The 27,307-nt window shown below is 44.5% G+C and overlaps 1 protein-coding gene across 5 annotated transcripts in view; it reads right to left on the minus strand.

Annotated features, from left to right (window-relative positions):
• The window catches only part of Mcoln3 (mucolipin TRP cation channel 3), a 30,228-nt gene extending 4,927 nt beyond the window's left edge, over positions 1 to 25,301 (minus strand). For 2 of the 5 annotated variants that reach the window (XM_045138104.1, XM_045138106.1), the window contains exons 1-9: positions 24,695 to 24,875; positions 18,841 to 19,070; positions 15,010 to 15,177; positions 10,674 to 10,827; positions 8,925 to 9,009; positions 8,755 to 8,851; positions 5,170 to 5,269; positions 3,148 to 3,260; positions 2,916 to 3,065 (exon numbers count right to left, since the gene is read on the minus strand). In XM_045138104.1, coding sequence (XP_044994039.1) covers positions 2,916 to 3,065; positions 3,148 to 3,260; positions 5,170 to 5,269; positions 8,755 to 8,851; positions 8,925 to 9,009; positions 10,674 to 10,827; positions 15,010 to 15,177; positions 18,841 to 19,068 — 1,095 coding nt within the window. In that variant the 5' untranslated portion in view covers positions 19,069 to 19,070; positions 24,695 to 24,875. Of the gene's footprint in view, positions 1 to 2,915; positions 3,066 to 3,147; positions 3,261 to 5,169; positions 5,270 to 8,754; positions 8,852 to 8,924; positions 9,010 to 10,673; positions 10,828 to 15,009; positions 15,178 to 18,840; positions 19,071 to 24,694; positions 24,876 to 25,179 lie in introns of those variants that run through there. The other 3 variants (XM_045138105.1, XM_004653654.2, XM_045138107.1) reach the window with 3 other exon arrangements.
• Between the last annotated feature and the right edge of the window lie 2,006 nt (positions 25,302 to 27,307).

Genomic DNA, 27,307 nt, shown 5'->3' on the forward strand with positions numbered 1-27,307 from the left:
TTTATTGGTACTTATGGAAGCAGTCAACCCAGGTCTTTGGCCTCATTGAGTCCCACATTCTACTGGGGCTAAAGACCAAGACAGCAGCAAGAGATTAATAGACTCTGATGCATCAGCTGATGGTAAGTGCTGAGGAGGAACGCCCGTGAGGGGTCGGGGGGGGGGAAGCTAAGGAAGGGGTATAAGTTCGTAATTAGAAATAGGATAGTCAGGCCATTGCCGAAGAGGATGCAGAAAGAAGGCAAGAACAACAGGAAGAGGAGGAGTGCTTTGCAACACTGTCTTACAGACGCTTAGTAGTTGTGGTGGTCATGACCTCAAGGAGGCTGTGTGGGGGGGTGGGAATAATGACATCAAAATACAGCAAGGACTAATTGAATAGACAGGAGGGTCGTAATTAGAAATAGGATAGTCAGGCCATTGCCGAAGAGGATGCAGAAAGAAGGCAAGAACAACAGGAAGAGGAGGAGTGCTTTGCAACACTGTCTTACAGACGCTTAGTAGTTGTGGTGGTCATGACCTCAAGGAGGCTGTGTGTGTGTGGGGGGGAATAATGACATCAAAATACAGCAAGGACTAATTGGAAAGAAGAAGGGATTCAGTGCAGGGGGATAGATGAGGAGGAAAAAATAGGGTGGGAGGGAATTATGATTAGGGTATGTTTTATATATACATATACTGTATATATATATATATATATATATATATATATATATATATATATATATATATATATATGTAATACACACAGAGAGAGAAGTTGTCAATGAAAAGTAAAAGCAAAGGAGAAATAGGATGGTCTGGAGAGATTTCAATGAAACAGTGCCATATAAGCAAAGGTCTAAAAGGAATGAGAGGCTAAGTCAAGCAAAAACCTAGAGGGAAAGCAGGTATGGTGGTGCATGCCTTTTATCCCAGCACTCAGGAGGTAGAGGTAGGAGGATCACCATGAGTTCGAGGCCACCCTGAGACTCCATAGTGAATTCCAGGTCAGCTTGGGCTAGAGTGAGACCCTACCTCAGAAAAAGCCAAGGGGAAAACAAAAATCTAGGGAGTGAGCATCCAGACATAGGGACCCACCAATGACATGGTTCTGAGACAGGAGAGAGCCTAGCTAGAGAGAGGAACAGGTAAGTGTATGGAGGTAGGGGTAGGGTGGCATAAGACCTCAGGAGTTCTAGAAAGGGAAACCCCATAGTCTCTAGTCCAAGAAGCTCTCATGTTTGAATTTCAAACACTCATAACCTCTGAAACATCTCCCTGGCCCCTTAACTCCATTTTATTTTTTTTAGTCCCTAAAGTTATATGACAAACTACAGCCATATGTGGTGGCCACTTCTTCATATGAGCTAAACTCATTCTCTCCTTTGCAGACAAATGTCTGGGCTGTATTTCCCAGCTGCCCTTGTAAGTAGGTTTGACAAATTCACTCTAGAGGGCTGTGAACAGAAATAAACTCTTGAGCCAAGGACACATGACATGCTTTTATTTCCCACAGGCTGCACCCTCTTTGTGAGGCAACCCAGTGTCAATCATGCAGTCAAGATGAACCCTCAAAGCTCACAAAGGACTAAAATGAAAGGAATGCAGGTCCCTGAATGACTGCATGTAGCTGCAGGACTGGCCAACCTAGAAACCCAGAAAAACAAGCTCCTCTCTGACCGGAGCCATTGCGTTTGGGGTCTCTGCCCAGCTCTCTAGGGGGCTGTGGTAGTTTGAAAGTGGAAAGTCTCTCACAGCCTTAATAAATAAATTAAAACCTCATACTCAAGCCCTAGACAATAAATCCCTTGGGAGTTTGAGCCTTGCTGGGAGATCAAGGATGTGCTTGAAGGCTTATTAGTCCTGCCTACTGGGTTGTTTGAGGGTGCTCACTCTTGCTGCTGCCTCTCAGCTGATAAGACAAGATGTGACATCCAGTCTCTGCTCGTGCCATGCCTTTCCCTGTGATGATGGGCCTTCCCCCTCACAACTGTCAGCTGAAATCAGCACTTTCTACCAGCTGCTTCTGGTTGAGTGCTGTTCCAGCAAGGAGATGGTATCTATCTGCTCTGCTTCTGATTGGGTGTTCGTCCCAGCAACAAGATGGCATCTGCTTCAGGAGCTCATCCTATTAGCTGCATCTGGCTAGGAGAATGTAAGATTGAGTGATATTTGTTTGAAAAACATTAGCATGTAATGGGCTGGGGAGATGTGTTCAGCGGTTAAAGCCTCTTGCTGGCAAAAACCTGTCAGCCCAGGTTCAATTCCCCAGTACCCATGTAAAGCCAGATGCACAAAGTGGCACAGTATCTGGAGTTCATTTGCAGAGGCAAAAGACTCTAGCATGGCCATTCATTCTCTTTCTCTCTCCCTCCTTGCTCCTTCCCTCTCCTTCATTCTCTCTTTCTCTAATACATATTTTTTAAAATATAGAAGTATTTTAATCTGTTTTTTTTTTTTTTTGTTGGAGAGGTTGATCTTAATTTTAAAAGAATAACTTGGACTACATCAATGAAAATGTATGAAAATACGATTTATTCTCATCATTTTGGACAGAGGAAACAAATGCAGGAACTTACACAGTATCTCTTCCCATTATTTTACCCAATCCATTATGTTTTGTTATTGTTGAATATTTTAACATTGCTTGTGAAAAATTTTCGAAGATCTTACTTTAATTATCTTGGTGTGTGTATGAATTTTGGCCTGTGTAAGAATTCACATGGCACACAAAATGTTTGGATTCAGTAGCTCTAATGTGGGTCATTTTCAAACACTACTTTGTGAGCTATAATTTTAAAATTCTGCTTAAGAAATTTCCTGACCACAGTGAATTTCAAGTTTACTCAAGATAAAGTTAGGAAGAAATCATTCACTACGAAAATTCTCAGATGTTAGAAAAATACGTTATTAATCTGATAGTTTCTTTTTACCTTAGCTTGAATTTCCATCTTCAGAATTGAGCCAATGATTGTCAGTATGTCACTAATAATAATCACAATATACCATCCATTGACAAATTCCATCTGGTCAGATATGGAGACTTCCTTCTTATAATGAAGAAGGAAGAAGTTGACGAATTCCTTCCGGGGAAAGAGGAGAGGCACAGTGAGTTCCCCGTGGACGAAAATGACAGCAGCCTGCTCAGAAGACAGCAGCCCATACCTGCTGAAGCTTAAGTCCTCTAACCACAGAGCGGGCGCAGAGGACCAAGGAGGTCAGGCAGGTCAGGATGACGAAGGCGTCAAAGATCATCATGTAGTGAGTATTCTTCTGAACTGCAAGCAAACACAATTGCATGTGCAGATGCAGTGAGACATTAATGCAGTGCCATCTACAACAGGTTAGGTCACTCAAGCATTCCAAGAGGGCCACAGAGAAAACCCTGATAAGTATTCCATTCTTCCTGTTAATGTTTAAAGAGGACTTAAAATCACCATGATCGTCAGTCAACCATCAGTAGGACTGCTTACGATGCAATCTTCCAGATGCAAAATGGCCTTCATATTCATGGCCTCACAGTGCCTGACACTACCTAACTACACAAGTTCTTCATAAATGGAGGAAAAGAGAATGGCATTAAAATTGAGAGGCATTAATTGTAAAGAAGGGATTCAATGGAGGGTGAATTAGATTGGGGGAGAATGCAGACGGAGTGGAAATTAGCATGGTTTATTGTCTATGCTTATGAAAGCTGTCAATAAAAAGTTTTAAAAAAGACTAGCTCTGTACTAAAGGATCTTATTAAATTAGCCAAGAGCCTTCCAATGATTACTTTAGAAAAACTCAGAAAGAATGTCCTTATTTCTTAAAAAGAAGAAAGGAAAGTAAACCCTTTCCTCACTTGTCAGATAGAGGATAACTACAGTGTTTAGGTGCCGTGCTTCAAAGTTAAATCCTGCCCGACTTCACCCTAGCTGTGTAGCCTTGGGCAGTCAGCATTACTCCTGAGCTTTGGTTTCATCATCTGTAAAAATAAGAATCTTGGGCGGGGTGTGGTGGCTGATGCCTTTAATCCCAGAACTCAGGAGTCAGAGGTAGGAGGATCTCTATGAGTTCGAGAACACCCTGAGAATACAGAGTGAATTCCAGGTCCGCCTGGGCTAGAGTGAGACCCTGCCTCATAAAACAAAACAAACAAAAATAATTTTGGAGCTGGTGAGATGACTCAGTGGTTAAGGTGTGTTTGCTCACCAAGCCTAATGACCCAGTTCATTTCCCTAGTGGCCATGTAAGCCCAGATGCACAAGGTGCACATGCATCTGGAGATCGTTGGCAGTGACTGGAGGCCATGATACACCCATTCTCTCTGTCTGTCTTTCCTCTCTCTCTGTATCTTTCTCCTTGCAAATCAGTAAATAAATGATATTAAAATAAGTTAAAAAAATAAGAATTCTGCCACTCTCAATGATATTTAAAACTACTAAAATGGGGATAGAGAGATGGCTCCACAGTTAAGGCACTTGCCCGCAAATCCTGACAATCTGGGTTCAATTCCCCAGTACCCATGTAAAGCCAGATGCACAAAGTGGTGTATGCATCTGGAGTTCATTTGCAGCAGTTGGAAGCCCTATCGTGCCCATTCTCTCTCTGTCTCTATCTCTCTCTGCCTGCAAACAAATAAAAATATTTAAAACCTACTAAAATGGAGAAAATGAAACTGGAAGTATATAATATACACTTGGTTTGGTAGGAAACTATGAGTATGTTGTTGGCAAAGAGCAGGCAAGAGAAGACTTGTTAAGAAAGTAAAAATTCGTTTCAATACTAGCAATATGTGTACATTTTATTAGTGTGAAAGCTCTAAGCTGAGGCTGATCCAGTATACTCATCTCCCCTGGAAGCTGACAGAACACACCTACTCAGGTGGAAGGCTTCCAGACCAAGTACCAATACATTAGAAGAAAGGCAAGTGCAGTTGCCAATATTGCACTGACTTGACTCTAGGATGCTCTGGCAGCTGGAGATCCTATGGCCTTAATCATCCATGGCCGTTGGAAATGTGCTTTAATGACTTATGTACTGTCTGAAATATCAGAGACCTTTGATAAATTGATTTACAGAAGTACGGCCTTGAGAATGGTCCAATCTTCCATTTGATGCTCCTTATGTCCTGGAGGCCTATAATTTAATAACCATTTTACATGACCTAGTAGCCATTGTGAACATGAGTGGTGTATTACTTACTTGATCCAGATATGTGCCAGTCTTTGCACTCTCTGATAGAGATGTCATTATCTAAGCTTATTTTAATTCTTCCACTATGAGCCTTGTTGTCAAATGTTATCTGAGAAGACATAAAAGGGGTCACAGATGCATGTTTATTTTTTTGAAATTTTTTTAAAAAATTATTTATTTACTTATTTGAGAGAGAGAGGCAGATAGAGAGAATGGTCATGCCAGGACCTCCAGGCACTGCAAGCAAACATGGGTACCGGGGAAATTGAACCTGGGTCCTTAGACTTCACAGGCAAGCGCCTTAACCACTAAGTCATCTCTCCAGCTCTGCGTATATAGTTTTGAAAGCAAGATGCCCATATGCACTGAGTAGGAAGCAGTCATTTCAAGGGGGAAAAGGCGCTCCAAACCCTCACCTCCAGACCTGTGGCTAACTCCATTCAACTCTGGGAAGCTCCCCATCTCTTCTCTCAGTTGATAAGGTTGAATTAGACCTTCTAGAGATATTTTTAGTGTCTAAAACCCTGTGGTTCTAGGACAGCACTCCAGCCGTGGACAGCTTATGTAACAAGAGTGCCTCCTCTTCTTTCACATTCTGAGTAACTTCGTATGCCCTCTTGACTTGGCAAGCTGGCCCAGCAGGGCTTTGCCCCACCTTCTGGCTAAGGGTGGCTTTCTGTGCTCCTGCACACATGGGGAACAGAGAGACTTGTTGTTTCTGTCCTGGGATGCTTCAGGGGGAGGTTTTCTATTTTCATCGCGGGCCTCAATTTTTTGGTCACTATGGCTCAGTGTTGGGGAGAGTCCAGCATGTCTTCCTTCTCAGATAACCGGTTCAAGATGCCAGGAGCCCAGCAAAAGCTCAGGCATAATGACCGCCATAGTCCTCATGCCTTCTCCTTACTCCCTCATTTTCCCCATGCAGAAAACCCACCCACTTTTTTTTCCTGCCTTTCCTAATTTGGAAGGAAAAAGATTATAAGTCTGTCATCTGGGGCTGGAGAGATGGCTTAGCAGTTAAAGGCACTTGCTTGCAAAGCCTAGCTTTGAGTCCTCAGGACCCATGTAAAGCCAGATACACAAAGTAACATATGCAGCATTTGCAGTGGTAAGAGGCCTGGCATCCCTATTTTTTTTCTCTCTCTCACTTTTTCTCTCCTTGCAAATAAATAGAATTTTTTTTAAAGTCTGTCATTTAAATAAAGTCCATTGAAGCTTCAGTACATAGGGTAATGAGATGGCAAGTGACTTTAAGCATGCTTCTTTCTATATTCCTCCTTAAGGTAGATGGTAATCTTTCCCTAACAACCAGCTGAGGCCACTGTCATGGTCCGTCTGTCCTTCCTGCCCGTGGCTGAAGGACACAGTCTGCAGCTCACCACAAGGCAATGCTTATCAAGCCATCTCCAACCAATCTGCTTAAAATCACAAGGAAAAGGAAGACATTTTAAAGCAGCCAGAGTGAGGGGGTGTGTGGGGGAGGAAGAACACATCTTATACAGAGGTACAAAGACAACTATAACAGCAAAACTTTCCAGAAATGATTAAGCTGGGAGGCCAACATCTGTAGAGTATTCAGGAGGAAAACAACCTAGAATTCTACTCCCAGAACTGATTTTTTTTGGGGGGAGGGGTAATATTTTTATGAGAGATCAAGAGTGAGAGCAAGGGAGAGAGAACTGGCATGCCAGGACTCCAGCCACTACAATCAAACACCAGACATATGTGCCACCTTGGGCACACGTGCAACCTTGCACACTTGTGTCACCTTGTGCATCTGGCTTACATGGGACCCAGAGAGTTGAACATGGGTCCCTAGGCCTTGCAGGCAAGTGCCTAAACTGCTAAGCCATCTCTCCTGCCCTGTTTTGTTGTTTATTTTTTAAATGAAGGTAAAATAGTTTTTCCAGACATACAAAAGATGGAAGAATTTGTCACCAGCACACCTGTACTATAAAAAGTAATCTGTGGGCTGAAGAGATGTCTCAACATTTTAGACTGACATCTTGGGTTCAATTCCCCAGTACCAACATAAAGCCAAATGCACAAAGTGGTGCACGCACCTGGAGCTTGTTTGCAGTGGTTAGAAGCCCTGGTGCTCCAATTCTCTCTATCTCTTTCTCTCTTTCTGCATGAAAATAAATAAATAAACAATATTTTTTAAAAATTAAAGTAAAAATTGAGGAAAGAAAAGTAAGGGCAAAGAATATACTGCGTAAGAAGAAATTTACATTAAATACAAGTCCCAAGGAGCTGAAACTATAGCTGAATGCTAAAACATCTGTCTAGCACACACAGGCTCTGGATTCCATCCCTAGCCCCCCCACACACACACACACTCCACAAATATAGCATGCTAACATTAATCAAAAGAAAGCTGGGGGCTGGAGAGATGGCTTAGCAGTTGGGCACTTGCCTGTGAAGCCTAAGGACCCATGTTTAACTCACCAGATCCCACAAAAGTGAGGCAAGCACAAGGTCACACATGCCCACTAAGTAGCACAAATGTCAGAGTTGGATTGCAATGGCTGAGGCCCTGGTTCTCCAATTCTCTCTCTCCCTCTGTCTATCACTCTCTCTAAAAATAAATAAATAAATAAGAAAGGAAGCTGGACTGGCTATATTGATACCAAATGAAGTAGATTTTAGTGCAAAGAATACTTTAAAAGAGTAAAACTGGCCTGGAGAGATGGCTTAGCGGTTAAGGTCAATTCTTCAGGTCCCATGTAAGCCAGATGCACATGGTGACGCATATGTCTGGAGTTCGTTTGCAGTGTCTAGGAGCCCTGGTACACCCATTCTCACTCTCTCTCTCCCCATCTCTAATAAATAAATCAAAGTAAATTTTAAAAAGAAAATAGAAAACAACTAAATATTTTAAAAAGAGTAAAACTGCCAGGTGTGGTGGCACACGCCTTTAATCCTAGCACTTGGGAGGCAGAGATAGGAGGATTGCCGTGAGTTTGAGACCAGCCTGAGACTACATAGTGAACTCCAGGTCAGCCTGGGCTACAGTGAGACCCTACCTCAAAAAACCAACCAAGCAGCCACTGTTGAAGTAATAGGAATCAGGGTCACAGGAAGGGGAGCTGCTGCGAGATGCTCCTCTACCTGAGCTCAAGCAACAGTGGGTTGCTGACCCTTCTCCTGTAAGATGGTGAACTCACCTCCTGTTCTGAGAGCTCGGCAGCTCCATCTGCAGCTAAAATGTACAGAACATCGAAGTGGGGGGGGGGGAGGAGCTGAAGGGGAGAGGACCAACCAGAGCATTCAGAGGAAGTCGCTGTGAGAATAGCCCAGAGGCTGCAAGCAACCATGATGAGAAAACTGCATACAAGAACCCTTGTCAATGATGGTGAGCAGACAGCCACCCAACATGGAATTCCAGGTCCGCCTGAGCTAGAGGGAGACCCTACCTCGAAAACCCAATAAAAAATAAAAATAAACAAAAACAAAAATAAAAAGAGCTAGCAGCATCTATGTCCCCCATGAGCACACTCCCTATATTCTAACCGCTCCTGAGCACAAGCATGTGAATCATGGATGACACAAGTTTTCTGTAGACCCAAGTCAAGGTCCCCGTGCCGCACTCACTGTCAGGGTGAAGTCGTAGCAGTCCGGGAGCTCCTGGTGGCGAACCGTCTGAAGATTGATGGCCTTCAGCTTAAACTGCAGCTCCACCGTGAGGAGTCTGGGAACGAGAGGAGCCGTTGGCTCAGGGGGAACACGCTCTAACCCGAGCTGCTCCCTTCAGGTCTCCTCACCTGTGGAAGTCCAGGGTCAAGTTGAGATTATTTGCTTCCAGTGTTCCAATATGAGAATGTTCATCTGGCTCTATAAAGAAACATTCTGCCACAGGAAGAAAAACAACAACAACAACATGATAGAGTACCTAAAATAAAGAAATCTGGGAAGATGGTTCAGTGGTTAAAGGCACATATTTACAAAGCCGGCAAGCCTGGGTTTACCTGGGTTTGATTCCTGGTACCCACATAAAGCCCGATGCACAACATACGCATGCAGCTGAAGATTGATTCGTTTGTAGAGGCAAGAGGCCCTGGCACACCTAACCATTTCTCTCTCTCTCTCTCTCCTCTCCAATAAATTAATAAAGAAACCTGCATTTTGAAAAACTAATGCAGGGCTGGAGAGTTGGCTCGGTGGTTAAGGTGCTTGCCTGAGAACCCAGGTTCAATTCCCCCAATACCCACACAAAACCAGATGCACAGCATGGTGACGCATCTGGAGTTTGTTTGCCGTGGCTAGAGGCCCTGCAGCCCATTCACTCTGTCTGTGTCTCTTCTATTTCTCTATGCTCGCAAATAAATGAATAAAAATTATTTTTTTAAAAAAGCTAACATAGTTAGATCAGTTATCCAGACTGTTCTTTTTGTAGTCAGGGTTGCAGAAGCTGGATTCTTGGTCTCAGAGCCTACAGAAAGAAAGACTTTCTCTGTAAGCCCAGACACTGGGTCACTCCTCCTTTCCTAACATAGGGTTTGAAGCACTTGCGGTACCTCAGATCATCTAAACAATTTAAAGATGTACATTTAAACTATTGTGTATTGACAGGTTTTCCTCAGTAAACACTTTTTTTAAAAAAAAAAATGAACACAGGGCTGGAGAGATGGTTTAGTGGTTAAGGCGCTTGCCTGTGAAACCTAAGGACCCATGTTCAACTCTCCAGATCCCACATAAGCCAGGCACACAAAGGTGAGGCAAGTGCAAGGTCACACATGCCCACTAGGTAGTGCAAGTATCTGGAGTTCGATTGCAGTAGCTGAGGCCCTGGTGTGCCAATTCTGTCTCTCTCAAATAAAAAAAGAAAAGAAAAGAATAAACAGAACATTTAAAAATTTCACTGGTTGGCACCATTATCCTTTACCTTTCCTCGATACCGTATATCAGGAGTTAGTAGACATAGTGTTTGATAAACTGGATTTGTTATGTTTTGGATATATATTTGTTATATTTGGATGTCCATTTGTTAACTGGACATCCAGCATGGCACTGGGGGAAATGACAGCCCAAAACCCACCTGGGCTAGCTCAATGCGCAGCAGATACAACTCTCTGAGCCATACTTCAGTCCTGTTAAATGGAGATGATAATGAGCCTTGCCTCATCTGTTTTTAATTTTTAATTTTTTTGAGGATTCATGATTTCTAGTAAAGGGTTTAAGACAGGAGCTGCAAATGGTACTTCTACATAATTCTTCCTATGCCAGTAATAACACCGACCACAACAGTGTGTTCAGAAATGAAATGAATGGGCCAAATCAAGGAGTTAAAAACTTCCAAGTTACAGGCTGGGGAGACGGCTCAACAGTTAAAGGCACTTGCTTATGATGCCTGTCACCCAGGTTCGATTCCCCATAACCTATATAAATGTGCCACATTGTGCATCTGGAGTTCATTGGCAGTGGCAAGAGACCCTGGTGCACCCATACTCTCTCTCTCCCAAATGAATAAATATATTGAAAACAAAAACTTCTAAGTTATAGAGAAATATCACCTGTCTCAATTTCCGGATCAATATCGAAAGTGTCATTCCCAGGACAGATGTTCCCGCTCTTGTAGAAATGCTGACAGATGGCCATGGCGGACTGCTTCATGCCCTTGTTCTCATAAGCGTGATTCCCAGCAGAGATGTTGCGGAGCTGCAAATACTTCAACCAGACGAGAGGCAGAAAGTGAAATCATGATACCCCTGCCTTGCCCCCTCTGGACCTGGCAAGTTCCCATGGCCCTCTCTGGGTGCTGATATAAAGAGTGGATGATTTGTTGAGTACCAGGAAAATCAGGGGAAACTGATCTCTCAATTATAGTCCTGAGTTCAAGGCTCATCTCTGTCAAAAAACTTTCTGAGGGGCTGGAGAGATGGCTTAGCAGTTAAAGGCACCTCCTTGCAAAGCCTGACAGCCAGTGTTCCAGCACCCACATAAAGCCAGAAGCACAAGGTGGTGTGTGTGTCTGAAGTGTATTTACAGGGACAAGAGGCCCTGAAACAACCATACACTCCCATAGACAAATTAATTAATTAAAAGGTTATTTAAAAAATAAGATGGAGAAAGGTTGAGAAACACACCTAAGGTCAACCTCTGGACTTCACATCCATGTGCACACATGTGTGTGTGCAACCACATGTCTGTACACATACATACACACATGCAAAACAAAGTTCACAGTGTCTGATTCCTTATTTGAAAACAGTGAACTCTGAAGCCACATAATCTTTGAAGTTCCTTCCTTTTTCAAAGAATTATGACCAGGCAAAATAAACACACAGAGCACGCACAAGCACGCGCACGCGCACACACACACACACACACACACACACACACACACACACACACAATGATATCCAGAGACTGATCTTTACATTTCATGTAAACACAAACTTAGTTTACCTTTGAGCCAATTCTTACAAAATCTGAGTTCTAATTTACCAATGAAAAATAAAAACTGATTTGCTCCAGTCTAACCATTAAGACCTTTTCTTGTTTAAAAGTATATATTTTATTTATTTATTTGTGAGCAAAGAGAGAAGAGAAACAGAGAGAATGCATGTGCCAGGGCCTCTAGCCACTGTAAACAAACTCCAGATGCATGTGCCACTTTGTGCATCTAGCTTTAGGTAGGTATTGGGGATTTGAACTAGGGTTGTTAGGCTTTGCAAACAAATGCCTTAACTTCTGAGCCATCTCTCCAGCCCCATTAAAACCTTTCCTGAGAAATTTCAATTCTATATATTTTTCTTGGCAAGAATATACTTTAATAACTTTTATATAAATAGTTTCCTTCAACCCGCATGGTGGCACATGCCTTTAATCCCAGCATTTAGGAGGCAGAAGTAGGAAGATCACTGTGAGAATACATAGTGAATTCCAGGTCAACCTGGGCTAGAGTGAGAGCCTACCTCAAACAAAATAACAAAAATAGTATCCTTGTCCAAGAAAGTATTCTAATAAACAAAATATCAACTTTACAAATGAAAATCTTATAATAGATACTTTGGGATATAAACTCAATAAATTTCTGAAGAGGTTTCCAGAACTTATTGTGAGCTATGTTTAGCACAATTGCTCACATGAAAATAAAGGTATGATATCTAACTCTCTTCAAAGTAATAATTTGGGCACAGAAAAATAATTCTATTAATGATACATGTGAAACATGCTATGGGGCTGGAGAGATGGTTTAGTGGTTAAGGCACATGCCTGCGAAGCCTAAAAACCCAGGTTCGAGTCTCCAGGTCCCACATAAGCCAGATGCACATGGTGGCACATAGGTCATTTTTTGCAGTGGCTAGAGGCCATGACATACACATTTTCACTCTCTCTCCCTCCCACCCTTTATCTCTAATAAATAAATAAATACAAAATCTTTAAAACACACTATGGAGAATGAAGGAAATGGTTAATAATTTGGGTCTCCGGGCCAAGGTAAGATGAGCAGCATGTTACTGAGTCTGATGCTCAGTTCTCAGTTCTCAGCTCACTTAACTGGAGGCCAACCAGACCCAGGAGTTGACACGCTGTGGTTGAGCAACAAGGCGGAGGATTCCAATGAGCACCCGGTCTGCCAAATCCAAGCAACTGACCAGAGCAGGAACTGGTCTGGGGAGTCAGTGGGAAGAGGGGCTGGAGCTGCTTGACATGGACAGATGCATCTTTTAAAGAATTGGCCAAATTTGAGCTGGAGAGATGGCTTAGCAGTTAAGTGCTTGCCTGTGAAGCCTGAGGACCCCGGTTCAAGGCTCGATTCCCCAGGACCCACGTTAGCCAGATGCACAAGGGGGCGCACGCGTCTGGAGATCGTTTGCAGTGGCTGGCAGCCTCAGCACGCCCATTCTCTCCCTCTCTCTCTATCTGCCTCTTTCTCTGTCTGTCGCTCTCAAATAAATAAAAATAAACAAAAATAATTTTTTTTAAAAGAATTGGCTAAATTTAAGAGGCAGATGAAGGAAAAAGACCTAACAGACTTAGAACAAAATCTTCAAAGCTTATCTTTTGCATTGAGCTAACTTCCCCCTATGAGTTATAGGACATAACTCTGTCTAGCAGTTCATGCGGCTTCTATCCATGACTAGCTTTCCGACTCCCAATGTTAGCTGGAAGCCTGGGCTCCATAAAGATGTATTTTACCCTCACAGTTCATCCAGGTTTGATGTAGACTAACATGAAGAGGCATGACTGCATTACAATGTTTGAAGAGTAATTATGAAATATGATTTGTCACTAATCTAGGTTGGAAATAGTGACGTCATAAGCATCTTCAATGATAAGCTATTTGGGATCTCGAGAAAGTGCTATTTATAGCAGAAATAGTCCAGAATAAAAACGGACTCATCTGTATGAAAAACAAGCTTACTTTTAATTTGGTAGCTAGTCAGTATTACAGTAAGATCATTGTCATGTGTGACATAAAAGCATCACTTATTTTTGAATGAACCTGCAGGTCCTGGCTGCCACACAACCCTTGCAAAGTTAATATTCTCGTTATTCACTGCAGACCTCGAAAAGTATGAGCTCTGGAGACATAATGACTACTTATATCCAGGGTTTTCATCTTAGTAATTTTCACTGATGAAGCTGCCATGTCAAGCCCTAGCCTTGGTTCTCTTAATTATGTCAGTAAGTTTTGAGTTGTCTGTTGGTACTAAACAAAAGCTTTATTCAAATACTAGTTTTATAAACGTTCATTGGTGGTACTGGGGAAGATAGCTCACTCAGCAAAGAGTTTGCTGTGTAAGCATGGGGACCTTAGTTTGACCTTCAGAGCCACATTTAAAAAGCCAGGCATGGGGGCTGGAGAGATGGCTCAGTGGTTAAAGGTGCTTGCCTGCAAAACCTAACAAATGACCCAGGTTTGATTGCTAAGTAGTCATGTAAAGCCAGATGCACAAAGTGGTGCATACACCTGGAGTTCATTTGCAGTAGCTAGAAGCCCTGGAGTTCTCTCTCTCCCCCCTTCCTCTCTCCTTCCCTCCCTTCTTCTCTCTCTCCTTGCAAATAAATAAATAAATAAAAAGCCAGGGATGGCAGCCAGGCGTGGAAGCGCATACCTTTAATCCGAGCACTAGGGAAGCGGAAGTAGGAGGGTCATCCTGATTTTGAGGCCAGCCCGGGGACTACATAGTGAGTTCTAAGTCAGCAAGTAGAGCTGATCATCCCTAAACACTTGAATATCAGTTTCTACAGCATCCATTGCTACCAGTTTTCCAGCAGATTCTTTTCTTCCAAGTAAAATATGGACACACTGAGGCTGGAGAGATGGCTTAGCCACTAAAGGTGCTTGCTTGCAAAGCTTGAAAATTCAGGTTCAGTTTCCCAGTCGAAAAGGAAAAAAAAAAAAGCCATTACCCATGTAAAGCCAGATGCACAAAATGGTGTGTGTATCTGGAATTTGCTTGCAGTGACAGGAGACCCTGGGACACCCATACACACACATTCTCCCTCCCTCCCTCCCTCCCTCCCTCCCTCCCTCCCTCTCTCTCTCTCTCTCTCTCTCTCTCTCTCTCTCCCCCTCCCTCCCTCCCTCTCTCTCTCTCTCTTTCTCAACTAAACAGAAATATTAAAACTGAAACAATGTACACACTGGATGGAGATGTAGCTCAGTGGGAGAGTAGTGGCCCTCAGTTCAATCCATGGTATTTTAAAAACACACACACTTAGCCGGGCGTGGTGGCGCACACCTTTAATCCCAGCACTCTGGAGGCAGAAGTAGGAGGATCGCTGTGAGTTCAAGGCCACCCTGAGACTACATAGTGAATTCCAGGTCAGCCTGGGCCAGAGTAAGACCCTACCCCCCCCAAAAAAAAAAAAAATAAAAATCCACACTTGGTTTACCTGGTTCACTGCAAAGATGATCTGATCATACACTTCGTTTTGTGTGTATACTGCATAGGTGTCATCCATTCGGTCCATGTATCCTTTTAGAAAGAGGTGTTTGAAGGCTATAGTGTTCTCTTCTTTGAAAGCTACCACCATCTGGTTACTTAGTCCAAAAAGGACAAGCTTCAAGAAAAAAAAAAAAGAAAGAAAGAAAGAAAGAAATAGCAAGAGGGTAAAAAATCTGAAGAGAAAAAGTGGAGGCAGGAGGTGCAGGACCTGGACCAGCAGAAGAGCATGCAGTTAATTCCACAGGACATCAGAAAAGCTGTGACCCCTGCATACAAACTACAAGAAAGACCCAGTCCTACGACTCTTCTTCCCCACCTTCTGTTCTCTCGTTCTGTCTCTCCTCTCATTCCTCCTCATCCTCTACTCTTTCTTTTCCCCTCTCATTTATTCTCCCGCTCTCTCTCATGCATTCTCCTTCCCACTCTTGCATGCTCACTCTGACTTAAAGCTAAGGGTGAGGCCAGGGATATTTTATTTTTTTTTTAAAAAATGTTTTTTTAATTTTTATTTATTTATTTATTTGAGAGCGACAGACACAGAGAGAAAGACAGATATATATATAGAGAGAATGGGCGTGCCAGGGCTTCCAGCCTCTGCAAACAAACTCCAGATACGTGTGCCCCCTTGTGCATCTGGCTAACGTGGGACCTGGGGAACCGAGCCTCGAACAGGGGTCCTTAGGCTTCATAGACAAGCGCTTAACCGCTAAGCCATCTCTCCAGCCCAATTTTTAAAAATACTTTATTTATTTGTTTGACAGAGAATGAGGGAGAGAGAGAATGGGTGTGCCAGTGCCTCCAGCCACTCCAAACAAGCTCGAGACGCTTGTGCCCCCTTGTGCATCTGGCTAATGTGGGTCCTGGGGGATCGAACCTGGGGCCTTTGGCTTTGTAGGCAAATGCCTTAGCCGCTAAGCCATCCCTCCAGCGCCAGGTATATTTTGGATGAGAGGAAGCGATATGGAGCACCGATGTGCCGCACACTATTGCCAGACCCGTCCTTGTCTGTGTTAATCCCATGGCGTTGTTCCTAACGAGTTTTGCAGATGAGTACATAAAGTCTCAGAAGAAGTTAAGGAACTTTTAAAGGCACATCAGGATGTCACTCCAAAGCATATAGTCAAAATTGTCAGCTGGCATGGTGGCGCACGCCTTTAATCCCAGCACTCGGGCGGCAGAGGTAGGAGGATTGCTGTGAGTTCAAGGCCACCCTGAGACTATATAGTGAATTCCAGGTCAGCCCAGGCCAGAGTGAGACCCTACCTCGAAAAACAACAACAAAAAAAAATTGTCGCGCAAGTCTGAAAGACTAAATCTAAGCTGTGGCCAACCTGTCACACTAGGAAAAGTCTTCCAGAGCCTCGTAAGGAAAGCAATACAGAGTGCTCTTCCGTTTCCTCGCGATGGGTGACCAGCGCACAGGACACATCGTCACCCTCCACCCAACTTAAACTAAGTGATCTCATTTAAACTCGGGTAGATGATAGCTTGACAGTACAAGTACCTGACACTTATCAAAGCTGACAGCCTAAAGATCTCCATAAATTTCCCAAAGATATTGTTGCCAATTGATTCAAATACACCCGGTACCTCCCACATGTCAGCATGAGCCCAGAAACAGGGGATTCCCTAGGGCAAGCTGGCTAGTTACCCTAGCTGATCCAGAGAGCTCTGGACTCAGTAAGAGACCCTGCCAAAGTGAATAGAGGGCAGCAATGTAGGAAGATACCTGATATCAACCTCTGGCCTCTACACAGGTGCACATGGGTGGACATGGGCGCTCGCATACACACGCACACATACATGCACATACCCCACACACCATACCCACTAACAAAAAAAGAATCTCACCAACGTAATGCAAGTCTAGAGATTGCTTTTGCATCTGAGAATAACAAACATGTGTTATCAATAACGAACCAAGATCAGTCACCCCAAAGTTTAAAGGTTATGTAAATTATTTTAATAGAAAGATTAAAATAAAAATAATAAGGTATCTTTTATAAATTAAAAAATCTCTCCTTCAGTTTCCATTGTTCACAAAGAACAGGAAACTTAAATATAGCTGTCACATCCATTTTCACCTTGAAATTTTACTTACACTTTTGTCCTTCTGCTTTTAACAAGAGGCAATTATTCAAGAGGTAATTATTCTCAGCAACAGGAAAGCATACTTTCATAACATTACAACCAGAATAGGCAACTATTACAAAATATGATCCCCGCAAATATTTTTCAAAACTTTATTTTAATTTAGTTATTTATTTGACAGAGAGAAAGGGGGAGAGAGAGATAGAGACAGAGAATGGGTGCACCAGGGCCTCCAGCCACTACAAACAAGCTGCAGACGCGTGTGCCCCCCTGTGCAGCTGGCTAACGTGGGTCCTGGGGAATTGAACCAAGGTCCTTTGGCTTTGCAGGCATCGCTCCAGCTCTCTCCCGCATAAATATTTTTAAAGGCGCCAAGAAAAGCAGGTTCACATATGCCCTTTTAATTAAAATGGAGTCCCATGTTTCACAAGCCAATGCCAGTTCTTTTTTTCCTAACTTTGCATTCTCACACTGTACCTTTCCCACAGTTCTGGGAGAATCAAAGAGTTGCTTGTAGCAGAAACCTGTGGAGTTTCTGAAGAAAGAAACGCCCAGAAAGTTAAGAAGGGGAAGAAGTCCTCACTGTGGGGTAGGCAAGGAACAGCTTCCAGGGATTGAGGGTCTTCCATTAAACCTATCAATTAGAATCCAGACACTAACATGTTCTATTCTTTAAGACTGCTAAAATTATAACTTAATGAAAGATGAAAAGGGGGGAGAAAGTAAGAAAAGAAGCCTAAGTCTTTCACAAATGTTCAAGAGAGAAGGGTTTAAGATTATGTTTCTTTATTTATTGTTTTCCTTGTGCCCTCTGTTTAAAGTTTATTTAAAAATATATCCACTGTCCTTCCATAAAATCTCCTCCCAGGGCTTCTTTCCAGCTTCTTGACCTTTACAGACTCTCCAACTTAGAGCTACAAGGTAAGATTCATATATGGGTTTAAAAGAAAAATAAAAACATGAACGTAAGATGGGGATTAATGGGCAAGATGAGTGTTAATGGGAGAGGGGGGAATAAGAGGGTAATTGCTCTCTTGTGCACTCATAAATTTAAGTAAATTTATTATTTAAATTTAAGTAAATAAATATTTTAAAAAGATGGAGAGACAGCTTATCAGTTAAGGTGCTTGCCTACGAAGCCTAAGGAACCAGGTTCGACTCCCCAGAAGCCACATAAGCCAGATGCACATGGTGGTACATGATTCTGGAGATCCTTTGCAGTGGCTAGAGCTCCTGATGTGCCCATTCTCTCTTTTTCTCTCTCATACACACAAATAAATAAGTAAATAAGGCATTTTTAAAAAGGAAAATAAAGGGCTGGAGAGATGCATTTGCCTGCAAAGCCAAAGGACCCAGGTTCAATTCCCTAGGACCCACATTAGCCAGATGCACAAGGGGGCTCTGGAGTTCATTTGCACTGGCTGGAAGCCCTGGTGCACCCATTCTCTCTCTCTCCCTCTTTCTTTGTCAAATAAATAAATAAATAAATAATATTTTTAAAAATGAAAGAGAAAACACTGTTTTTAAAAAAATGAAAATACAAGAGGGTAATTGGTGAGAATAAGATCAATATACATTATACATGTATGAAATGTTAAAATAAAAAAAATATTAAAAAGAAACAAATCCATTGTTCTCTTTGTGGTGTAATAAGACTTGGCCCGCAATCACAGCCTGGGATGCTCACCTGGATAGTCACCGTGGCGATTTTGAGAATTTGTATGCCAAGTTTCCACGGCTTTCTACCTCGAGCCCAGAACTTCTCACAAGGATTCATGAAGAAAAATTTGAGCTTCCGCCTCATCTGGTCTTCTACCAGCAGCTGCTCAGAGGGGGATGCGTGCTGGCCGAAAGTGCAGTGGCTGGTGTCTTCCCGAGAGCTGCAGCTGCCTACAACCACCTCAGGCCTGGCCATCTCTAGGGAGGGAAAGAAGACATGTCTCCACTCAGTGAGGAAAGGGAGCCACAAGCCTACGTTGTTTGCTATTCTGAGGTCATGTAGGAAGAGAGCTGCAGAAAGATCTGCACCGCACTTCACATCTGACTCAACTCCTCCTCAGGGTCCCTTTGGTGGTGGAAGGGATGAGGGCGAAGATGCTACCAACGTGTGCTGTTTACATACTGTCCATAACTAATAAAAAATATACTTAAAAATAAAAAAATAGAAGCCGGGCATGGTGGTGCATGCCTTGAATCCCAGCACTTGGGAGGCAGAGGTAGGAGGATCACTATGAGTTCAAGGCCACCCTGAGAATACATAGTGAATTCCAGGTCAGCCTGAGCTAGAGCAAGGCCCTACCTCGAAAAATAAATAAATAAATAGAAAATAGAGCTGGAGAGATGACTTAGTGGTTAAGGCACTTGTCTGCAAAGCCAAAGGATCCTGGTTCAGCTCTCCAGGATCCACATAAGGCAGATGCACAAAGGGGCGCATGCATCTGGAGCTCCTGTCATGTCCATTCTCTCTCTCCCCGCCCTTCTCTCTCAAATAAATAAATAAAATATATTTTAAAATAAATAAAAATAAAAATATTCTCCTCAATAAAACAGGACTATCTTTGCAGGGCTCAAGAAAGCCTGTGGGGCTACAGAGATTGACCTGCAATCTTTGACCATGTCAGATCCATATCTATTAGACATTAAATGACAGAGCATGTCATTTTCCAATTTATTTCAGTTACTAAGTGAACTCTAACTTGGTTGAAAGTTATCACATTCAAGGAATTCTCCTATTAGTAAAACATATGCATATGATGGAGAATGGAATTTCAAAGGGGAAAGTGGGGAGAGGAAGGAGGGCATTACCATGGGATATTTTTAATAATCATGGAAAATGTTAATAAAAATTGAGGAAAAAAAATATTAAAAAGTAAAAAAATAAAATAAAACATATGCATGGTATGTCTATGGGTATGCTATGTGATCATTAAGAAACAGATATAATTAAGACAGACATTAGAGACCTGACAGCCTGTGCAAGGTGGGCCTTGAAACGATATGCTCAGCACTGAACCAGTCAGCTCTGCCACACTTGCCAGGGGAAGTGGCACATGGAATATAAGCGCTGTTCTCACTCCGAGCCAGAGAACCTTCTCTACAGAGATGGCAGTAGACGTCAAGGAGATTCAAAACTCTTCAAAGCAGGAAATAAGAGGCTGTTGGGAGCTCTACCCTAAGCCAGTTACCAGCCACACCCTCCAAGGCTCAGGAAACACTGCAGAAGAGGAGTGGAAAGAATGTCAGAGCCACAGGGTGGGAAGGGACACTTTAGAACACTGTCCTTCCTATGTGAACCGACTGGGGCATTCATAAGCTCATAGTGGTTGCCGGTGACCCTAGAAAACCTGCACAGTTCTGAAAACAGAAACATTTTGATATGGAGGACAGAAGAGAACACAAGGAATGAGACAACAAAACAGAGGAAGGACTACTTGGAAAAAGGGGGGTCCTCAGTGTAATGGGGGGAGAAGAGGGGACAGAAGGGAGACTGTGATGGGAATACAATCAAATTATATTGTGTACATATATTAAAGTGTGCGCAATTCTTTCTTTCTTTCTTTCTTTCTTTTTTTTTTGCTTTTCGAGGTAGGGTCTCATTCTAGCCCAGTGACCTGGAATTCACTATATATAGCCTCAGGGTGGCCTTGAACTCACGGCGATCCTCCCAAGTGCTTGGATTAAAGGCGTGTGCCACCACGTCCTGCTCTTTGTGCTCGACTTTTTCTTAAATTGTGTGTATGTAGTATGGTAAGCCTTTCCCATGGGGAGAAGCTAAAGCTTTGCATCTGATTATAACCAATCAAATCCATTTTATGAAGAATAAAGACCGGTTTCTTTGCACTGGCAGGAGCCCTCATGCGGTGTTCCGCCTCTCTCATTATCTCCCTATCTCTCTGCTTGCAAATAAACAAATGGTGCATGTGTCCAGCAAAGAGGAAAAAGAACAAAGATGCAATTTAATTGATAATTCTGATGTGCAATTTGTCATTTCTACAACTTGATGCAACTCACACAGCCACCCTGAGCCTATTTCCTCCCCTGCAAAATGAGAAGAGGAGAGGTCCCTCTAGGGTCGTAGCAAACAGGTCAGAAAGGAAACGAAAAGAAAGCGCTTGCCTAGAGTCCGGCGCTGAGCCGCAGCCTCTCTCACCCTCTGGGGCCAGGAGACAGGGCTGCTGCCTAAACATGCGGCAAGTCGAGACTCCCAGGGAGACAGCTTGAGCCTTGGGAGCTGAGCATCTCCGCCAAGCGAGGAGCAGACACTCAACTGAAGCCAGTTCCCATCAGGCCACCACTTGTCTTTACCCTTGATGGAAGGATATATTTATTTGGTTTTTCAAGGCTGACCTGGAATTCACTATGGAGTCTCAGGCTGGCCTCAAACTCACAGGGATCCTCCTACCTCAGTCTCTGTGCTGCAATTAAAGGTGTGCATCCACCACACTTGGCTAAAGGCTTTGGATTTATACAGCACATTTTACTTCTCAACACACTTTCTACCTTGTCAGGTTCAAGAGGGCGGGGTAGCTCTTGCAAAGTGTGGGAAAAGTGTCTCCAAAGACTGGGACCTCACTTAAATTTTCCCTCAAACTAATATAGATACTATGGAAACCCTCTTCAAAATAAAATACCCCAATCCAGGTGTGGTGCCTCATGCCTTTAATCCCAGCATCTGGGAGGCAGAGGTAGGAGAATGGCCATGAGTTAGAGGCCACCTTGAGACTCCATAGTGAATTCCAGGTCAGCCTGAGCTAGAGTGAGACCCTACCTCAGAAAACCAAAAATAAATTAATTAATTAAATTAAATACCCAAACTACCAAGACAGTTGGGTCCTTCCATACAGAATAGAAAGATGACTGAACTTAATATCTTTAGAATAACTTATACTCAGTCAGGAAAAAAAAAAATTTTAACTTACATTTATACAATATCTGATACATTAACTGCTTTTCCACATGGCCTTCATATCTAGAAACCCACATTTGATGTTTAGTTTAGATCCTAACATTCCTAGCAAATTCAACATTCCTAAAATGTAGATTTGGGCTATAAAAACTAACCATGGGTAAAGTTTTAGACTCTTGATTAGTGAAAAGATTAATAAGGCAGTTGCTCAGTGAATAGTGTCGACAGCATCTTTGCCAGATGGCACATGCTATACTTTCAACATGAAACAATTATGACAGAATCATTAACGTGTGGCTCTGTTTCAGTGTTAAAATGCATGCCCAGGTACGTACTCTGAGTCTTGGGTAAAGGCATGAAGGAGAGAGGCCAGCCTGAGACTACCTACTGAATTCCAAGTCAGCCTGGGCTAAAGCAAGACCTACCTCAAAACAAAACAAAACAAATCAAAAAGTTTAAAAATAAAATAACATAATATTGGGGCTGAAGAGTTGGTTCAACAGGGAAAAGCACTTTCCAAACAAACATTAGGGCCCAAAAGAACCAAAACTACCTGAATTTGAATCCCCCCCCCACCGAACACCCACAAAAAGAGCTGGGTGTGGCCATGCATGTCAGTAGCCCCAGTTGGCTGGGGAGCAGAGATTAGAGAAACAATGGGGTTCCTGACAAACAGCAAACTCTGGAAGCAGAGACCCTGCCTCAAAGAAACAGGTGGCTGTGTGATGGAGGTACAGGAGCAGCCCATGTCCTCCAATGCCCTCCGCATGTATGTGCAAGGACTACATACACACACGCACACACCACACACACTACTCACATGCACAAGCAAAACAAAGTTGAATACTAAGTGAGGAGTATAGCTCAGTGGTAGAGGGCTTGCCTTCCATGCGCAAGGTCCTGCTTTCAATGTCCAGCATAACAAAACCAAAAGAGAGTAGAATATTTTAGCCAGTATTTAAAGAGACTTTTGTCTGTGAGACTTAAAACAATTTCTGTTGAGGGGGCTGGAGAGATGGCTGAGCAGAGCGCTTGCCTGTGAAGCCTAAGGACCTCGGTTCGAGGCTCTATTCCCCAGGACCCACATGAGCCAGATGCACAAGGGGACGCACTCGTCTGGAGTTCGTTTGCAGTGGCTGGAGGCCCTGGCGCGCCCATTCGCTCTCTCCCTCTCTCTCTGCCTCTTTGTCTGTTGCTCTCAAATAAATAAATAAAAACAAACAAACAAACAACAACGAAAAAAGAAGCAGCAAGGGTGGGCTCACATACTTCCTTGAGCCAAGAACCCTTTAAAAAAAACAACTTCAGTTGATAATTGCATATAAATAGCTGTAATTGTAGTTATTGATCATAACGTGCTTCTGAACTACAATATTTTGAGTCACATCAAGCCCTTTCCATTATTATACAGAGAAAATGAAACTTTAAACAGACTAGACACACACCATGTAACAGTAACCTGCAGAAACTTCAACGAGAAAAATGAGCCAACCGCCATTAATTTATTCAGCACACGGAACCTAATTGTTCTGGAAGCCGGCATTTCATTGGGGGATCACCACTGAACATGCTGCAAACATTATTCTTACCCTACAGTCACCAAACATTACTGTCTCCTAAGCCCTTCTGAAAAAGCACTGTGCCATCCGTGGAAACCCACAGCAGGTGACAGCTGCTTTTCATACTCAGGAAGAGGCAGTCTAGGGCAAGATGTGTCCAGGGGTCCCGCAGGAGTCTTTGAGGTATCAGGGTGTTGGTCTTAGAACTGACAACACAGACTTTAACTAATTCACAGTGATCAGAGATCCAACTGGATTGAACTACTGACAGACACGGAATGTGGGTGTGTCACACTTAGCTAGGTGACTTGTTTCTTTAGCATATCCTCACCTCACCAGACACAAAATTTAATTCCTCTCTTCCTCCCTCCCTCCCTCCTTCGCTCCCCCTCCTCCCTCTTTACCCCTCCCTTTCTTCTCTCTCTTCCTTCTTTCTTCTTCCAAGACATGGGACAACCTCGGCAGTTCTGTCTTGCTGGCTTGCTGCCACCCCAGGCACTGCTCCCTGGGTTCTTTGGGCCTCTGGGGGTGCTTCCCCCAGGGCAGGGACCCTGGCTGTTGTCCCGGTCCCCACCACTCCCCCACAGGTCTCCAAGGAAGGGGAGGACAGAGCTTAGAGCAGGAAACAGGGCCACTTCAGGACCTGGTGTCTGCGCCCTGGCCTGGCATCCAGCGATCGGCCCGCTTCCCAGGCTGCCCAGGGCAGACACCCTGGGCAGCGGGTGATGACCGCCTCTGGATCTCTCCAGCTCTCACAAGGGCCAAGGCAGCGGACCCCACTGCCGCGGCTGAGCCAGGCTGGGGCGCCGGATCCCCAGGGAGCCCCCCGCCCCCAACACACACCCCCTGGCAGCCCTACTGACCTTTGGCGACCTGGGCAGCCTGCGCTGTGCCAAACCCACGCATCTCGCACCCCGCTTCCCTCCCTGTGCCCTGCATGGCGCTGACGCCCTGGGCTCAGACCCTCCCGCTCGCTCGGTGTCACCGACGGCTCACGACAGCGCGGTCACTACCCCAGCGCCGCGGGCGCCGTTCCCACGACACCTGATGCCCGGGCGGCGCCCGGCGAGGCTCACCTGCGGCCCCCGGGCGCGCGGAGGAGGCAGCGGACTGGGGCGCGGGGACCGGGGGGAACCTCAGGTCTGGTCCCGGGCCCAGGGACGCGGCATGTCAGCGCAGGGTCCTCGGCCCCCGGAGCTCATCTCGGCTCCGCAGGGCGCCGGCCATCCTTCCTCCTCGAGGTCCCCACCGCGTGACCCTCCCCGGCCCCCGGGCTCGGGTTCCCTGCCCCGCCCTGTCTGGGGCCGCCTTCAGGGAGGGGACAGGTGGAGCGGAGCCGGGAGGAGGACACGCCCCGCCTTCTAGGGCTTCTACCCCCACCAGCAACGTCGTCCTCCCCTGGTTTCTCTCTTTGCAAGGCAGCTGCCACCGCCTGGTGAGCTGCCACCACTGCTAAGGGTTTCCAGGGGGCCCAGGGCGCCCCTATGCCTGCCCTATCTGAAGGTGGCATTGGACTTATCTCCCCCCACCGCCCCCACCCACCTCCACCATGAAAGCTCACCTGACAGGTTGGCAAGATAAGGTGACCGCAGGAAGTGGAAGGCACAGATCCTGAGCCTTGGACCCTCCCCATCTCGAGTCAGACAGTAGCTGGCCAAAGAGCTGACGGTAGACTCGGCTGTTCTTCACCCACCGTGGGCATAAGCACATGAAGAACCCTGGGCAGACTTTGACCCTGCAAACCTTTTCTTCGCGAGTTCCTCTTAAAAAAAAAAAAAATTAAGCCTTCCTCTACCTCTTATCAGGAATAGGTCAGGAATTTAGCTAATTATAATTACTTTGAACTTGTTTCAATTTATTGTTTTATTTGTATTTTCTCGGAGGCACAAGTAAACTTGTAAGAGTAAATTCCCCTTACAAGGTATTCCACAAGTCCCATCAAAATCTGTCAGAGCTTTTAAAGTTTTGTTTTTCAACTTCTAGATCAGTTTGCAAAGACAATTTATAAATAGAGTTATCTCTTTTTTTTTTCACAATGAGGGACAAAAAATTTATACTATTCATTAACATGAATCCCAAGTGTTCTGGACAGGAGGGATACCCAAAGGGTATAATTGGCATACTCAATTCTCAGGAGCAATTTGGAAAATATAATTTAGTCTCTGATGCCTATGTCACCATGCAGCCTAATACTGGCTTCTTTCTCACTGCCTCATTGAAGTTATCACGATGGTAAGAGAAGTGCTAGAGAGATGGCTCAGCCATTTAGGTGCTTGCTGCAAAGCCTAACCACCCAAGTTTGATTCCCCAGTACCCAGGGAAAGCCAGATACACAAAGTAGTGCATGTATCTGGAGTTTGTTTGCACCAACTAGAGACCCTGATGCACACCCATTCTCTCTCTCTCCTGGCAAATTAATTAGTTCGTTAAAATGTTTTTAACGAGCTGGAATGATGGCTTAGCAGTTAAGGCAATTGCCTGCAAAGCCTAAGAACACATGTTTGAACCTCCAGGTCGCTCATAACCCAGGCCCATAGTGACGCAAGCACACAATGTCACACATGCCCACAAGAGAGAGCACATGTCTGGAGTTCGCTTGCAGCAGCTGAAGGCCCTGGAGCGTCCATTCTCTTTCTCTCTAATAAATTTTTTAAAAAGTAAAAAAAAAAATAAAATAAAATAAAAATAAAAAGCCAGGCATAGTAGCCCACACCTTTAATCCCAGTACTCAGGAAGCAGAGGTAGGAAGATCACTATGAGTTCAAGGCCAGCCTGAGACTACAGAGTGGTTTCCAGGTCAGCCTGAGCGTGAGACCCTACCTCAAAGTAAGTAAATAAATATGCTCAAGTGAGACATGTGTATCACACATGTCCTCCAAAGCACAGGGACCATTTCAGAAGAGGTGACAGAAAGACTGTAAGAGCCAAAGAAGGGGAGGAGCGCTTACAATACTGTCTTCCAGACACAAATGAGCCTTGAAATTCATGACCTCACAGTGGCTGATGCATCTCAGGCTGGGAAAGTGGACTCAGCGGCTAAGGCACTTGCTTGTTAAACCTGCTGGCCAGGGTTGGAGTCCCCAGCGCTCCTGTAAAGCCAGATGCACAAAGTGGCACATGCGTATGCAGTTCGTTTGCAGTGGCAAGAGGCCCGGGTGGAGCCACCCATTCTCTCTCCCCCTCCATTCCTCTCTCTCAGATAAACAAAATTAAATGACTACTGCACCTCGGCTTTCTGGCCTGCCTGATACGAGCTGCTCGGCTCCCTCGCGCCCTCCCTGCCGCCGTGAGGGCTGAACCCTCAGGAACCAGGCTCTCTGATGGGCCTCGTGTTCCTTGGTGACATCCTGAGCTCAAGGGGCCTCTGCAAATGCGCACGCTCTGGTTGCTGCTGTGACTGAATTCAACAAAAGTGCTGGAAGAGCTGACTTTCCGAGACATGTCTGTGTGGCTGCGTGGATGGATCTAAGGGGACGAGAAGCAGCCCTGAGAGCACCTAGCAGCCGTGCAAGGGCTGGACGCGGTGGCACACACCCGCCGGTCCCCAGACACCGCGGCCCGTCCTGGGCTTCGCAGCCAGAAGTGGCCTCACAACGCGGTGAAGTGTGTACACAAATGCAGATGACAGCAGCGTGCAGTTGAAAGTGTACCCCCCAAATGTGGAGAATGGCAAAAGAGGCATGGCGTGG

Source organism: Jaculus jaculus, chromosome 19, assembly GCF_020740685.1.
Source record: "Jaculus jaculus isolate mJacJac1 chromosome 19, mJacJac1.mat.Y.cur, whole genome shotgun sequence".
NCBI classification, from domain to species: domain Eukaryota; kingdom Metazoa; phylum Chordata; class Mammalia; order Rodentia; family Dipodidae; genus Jaculus; species Jaculus jaculus.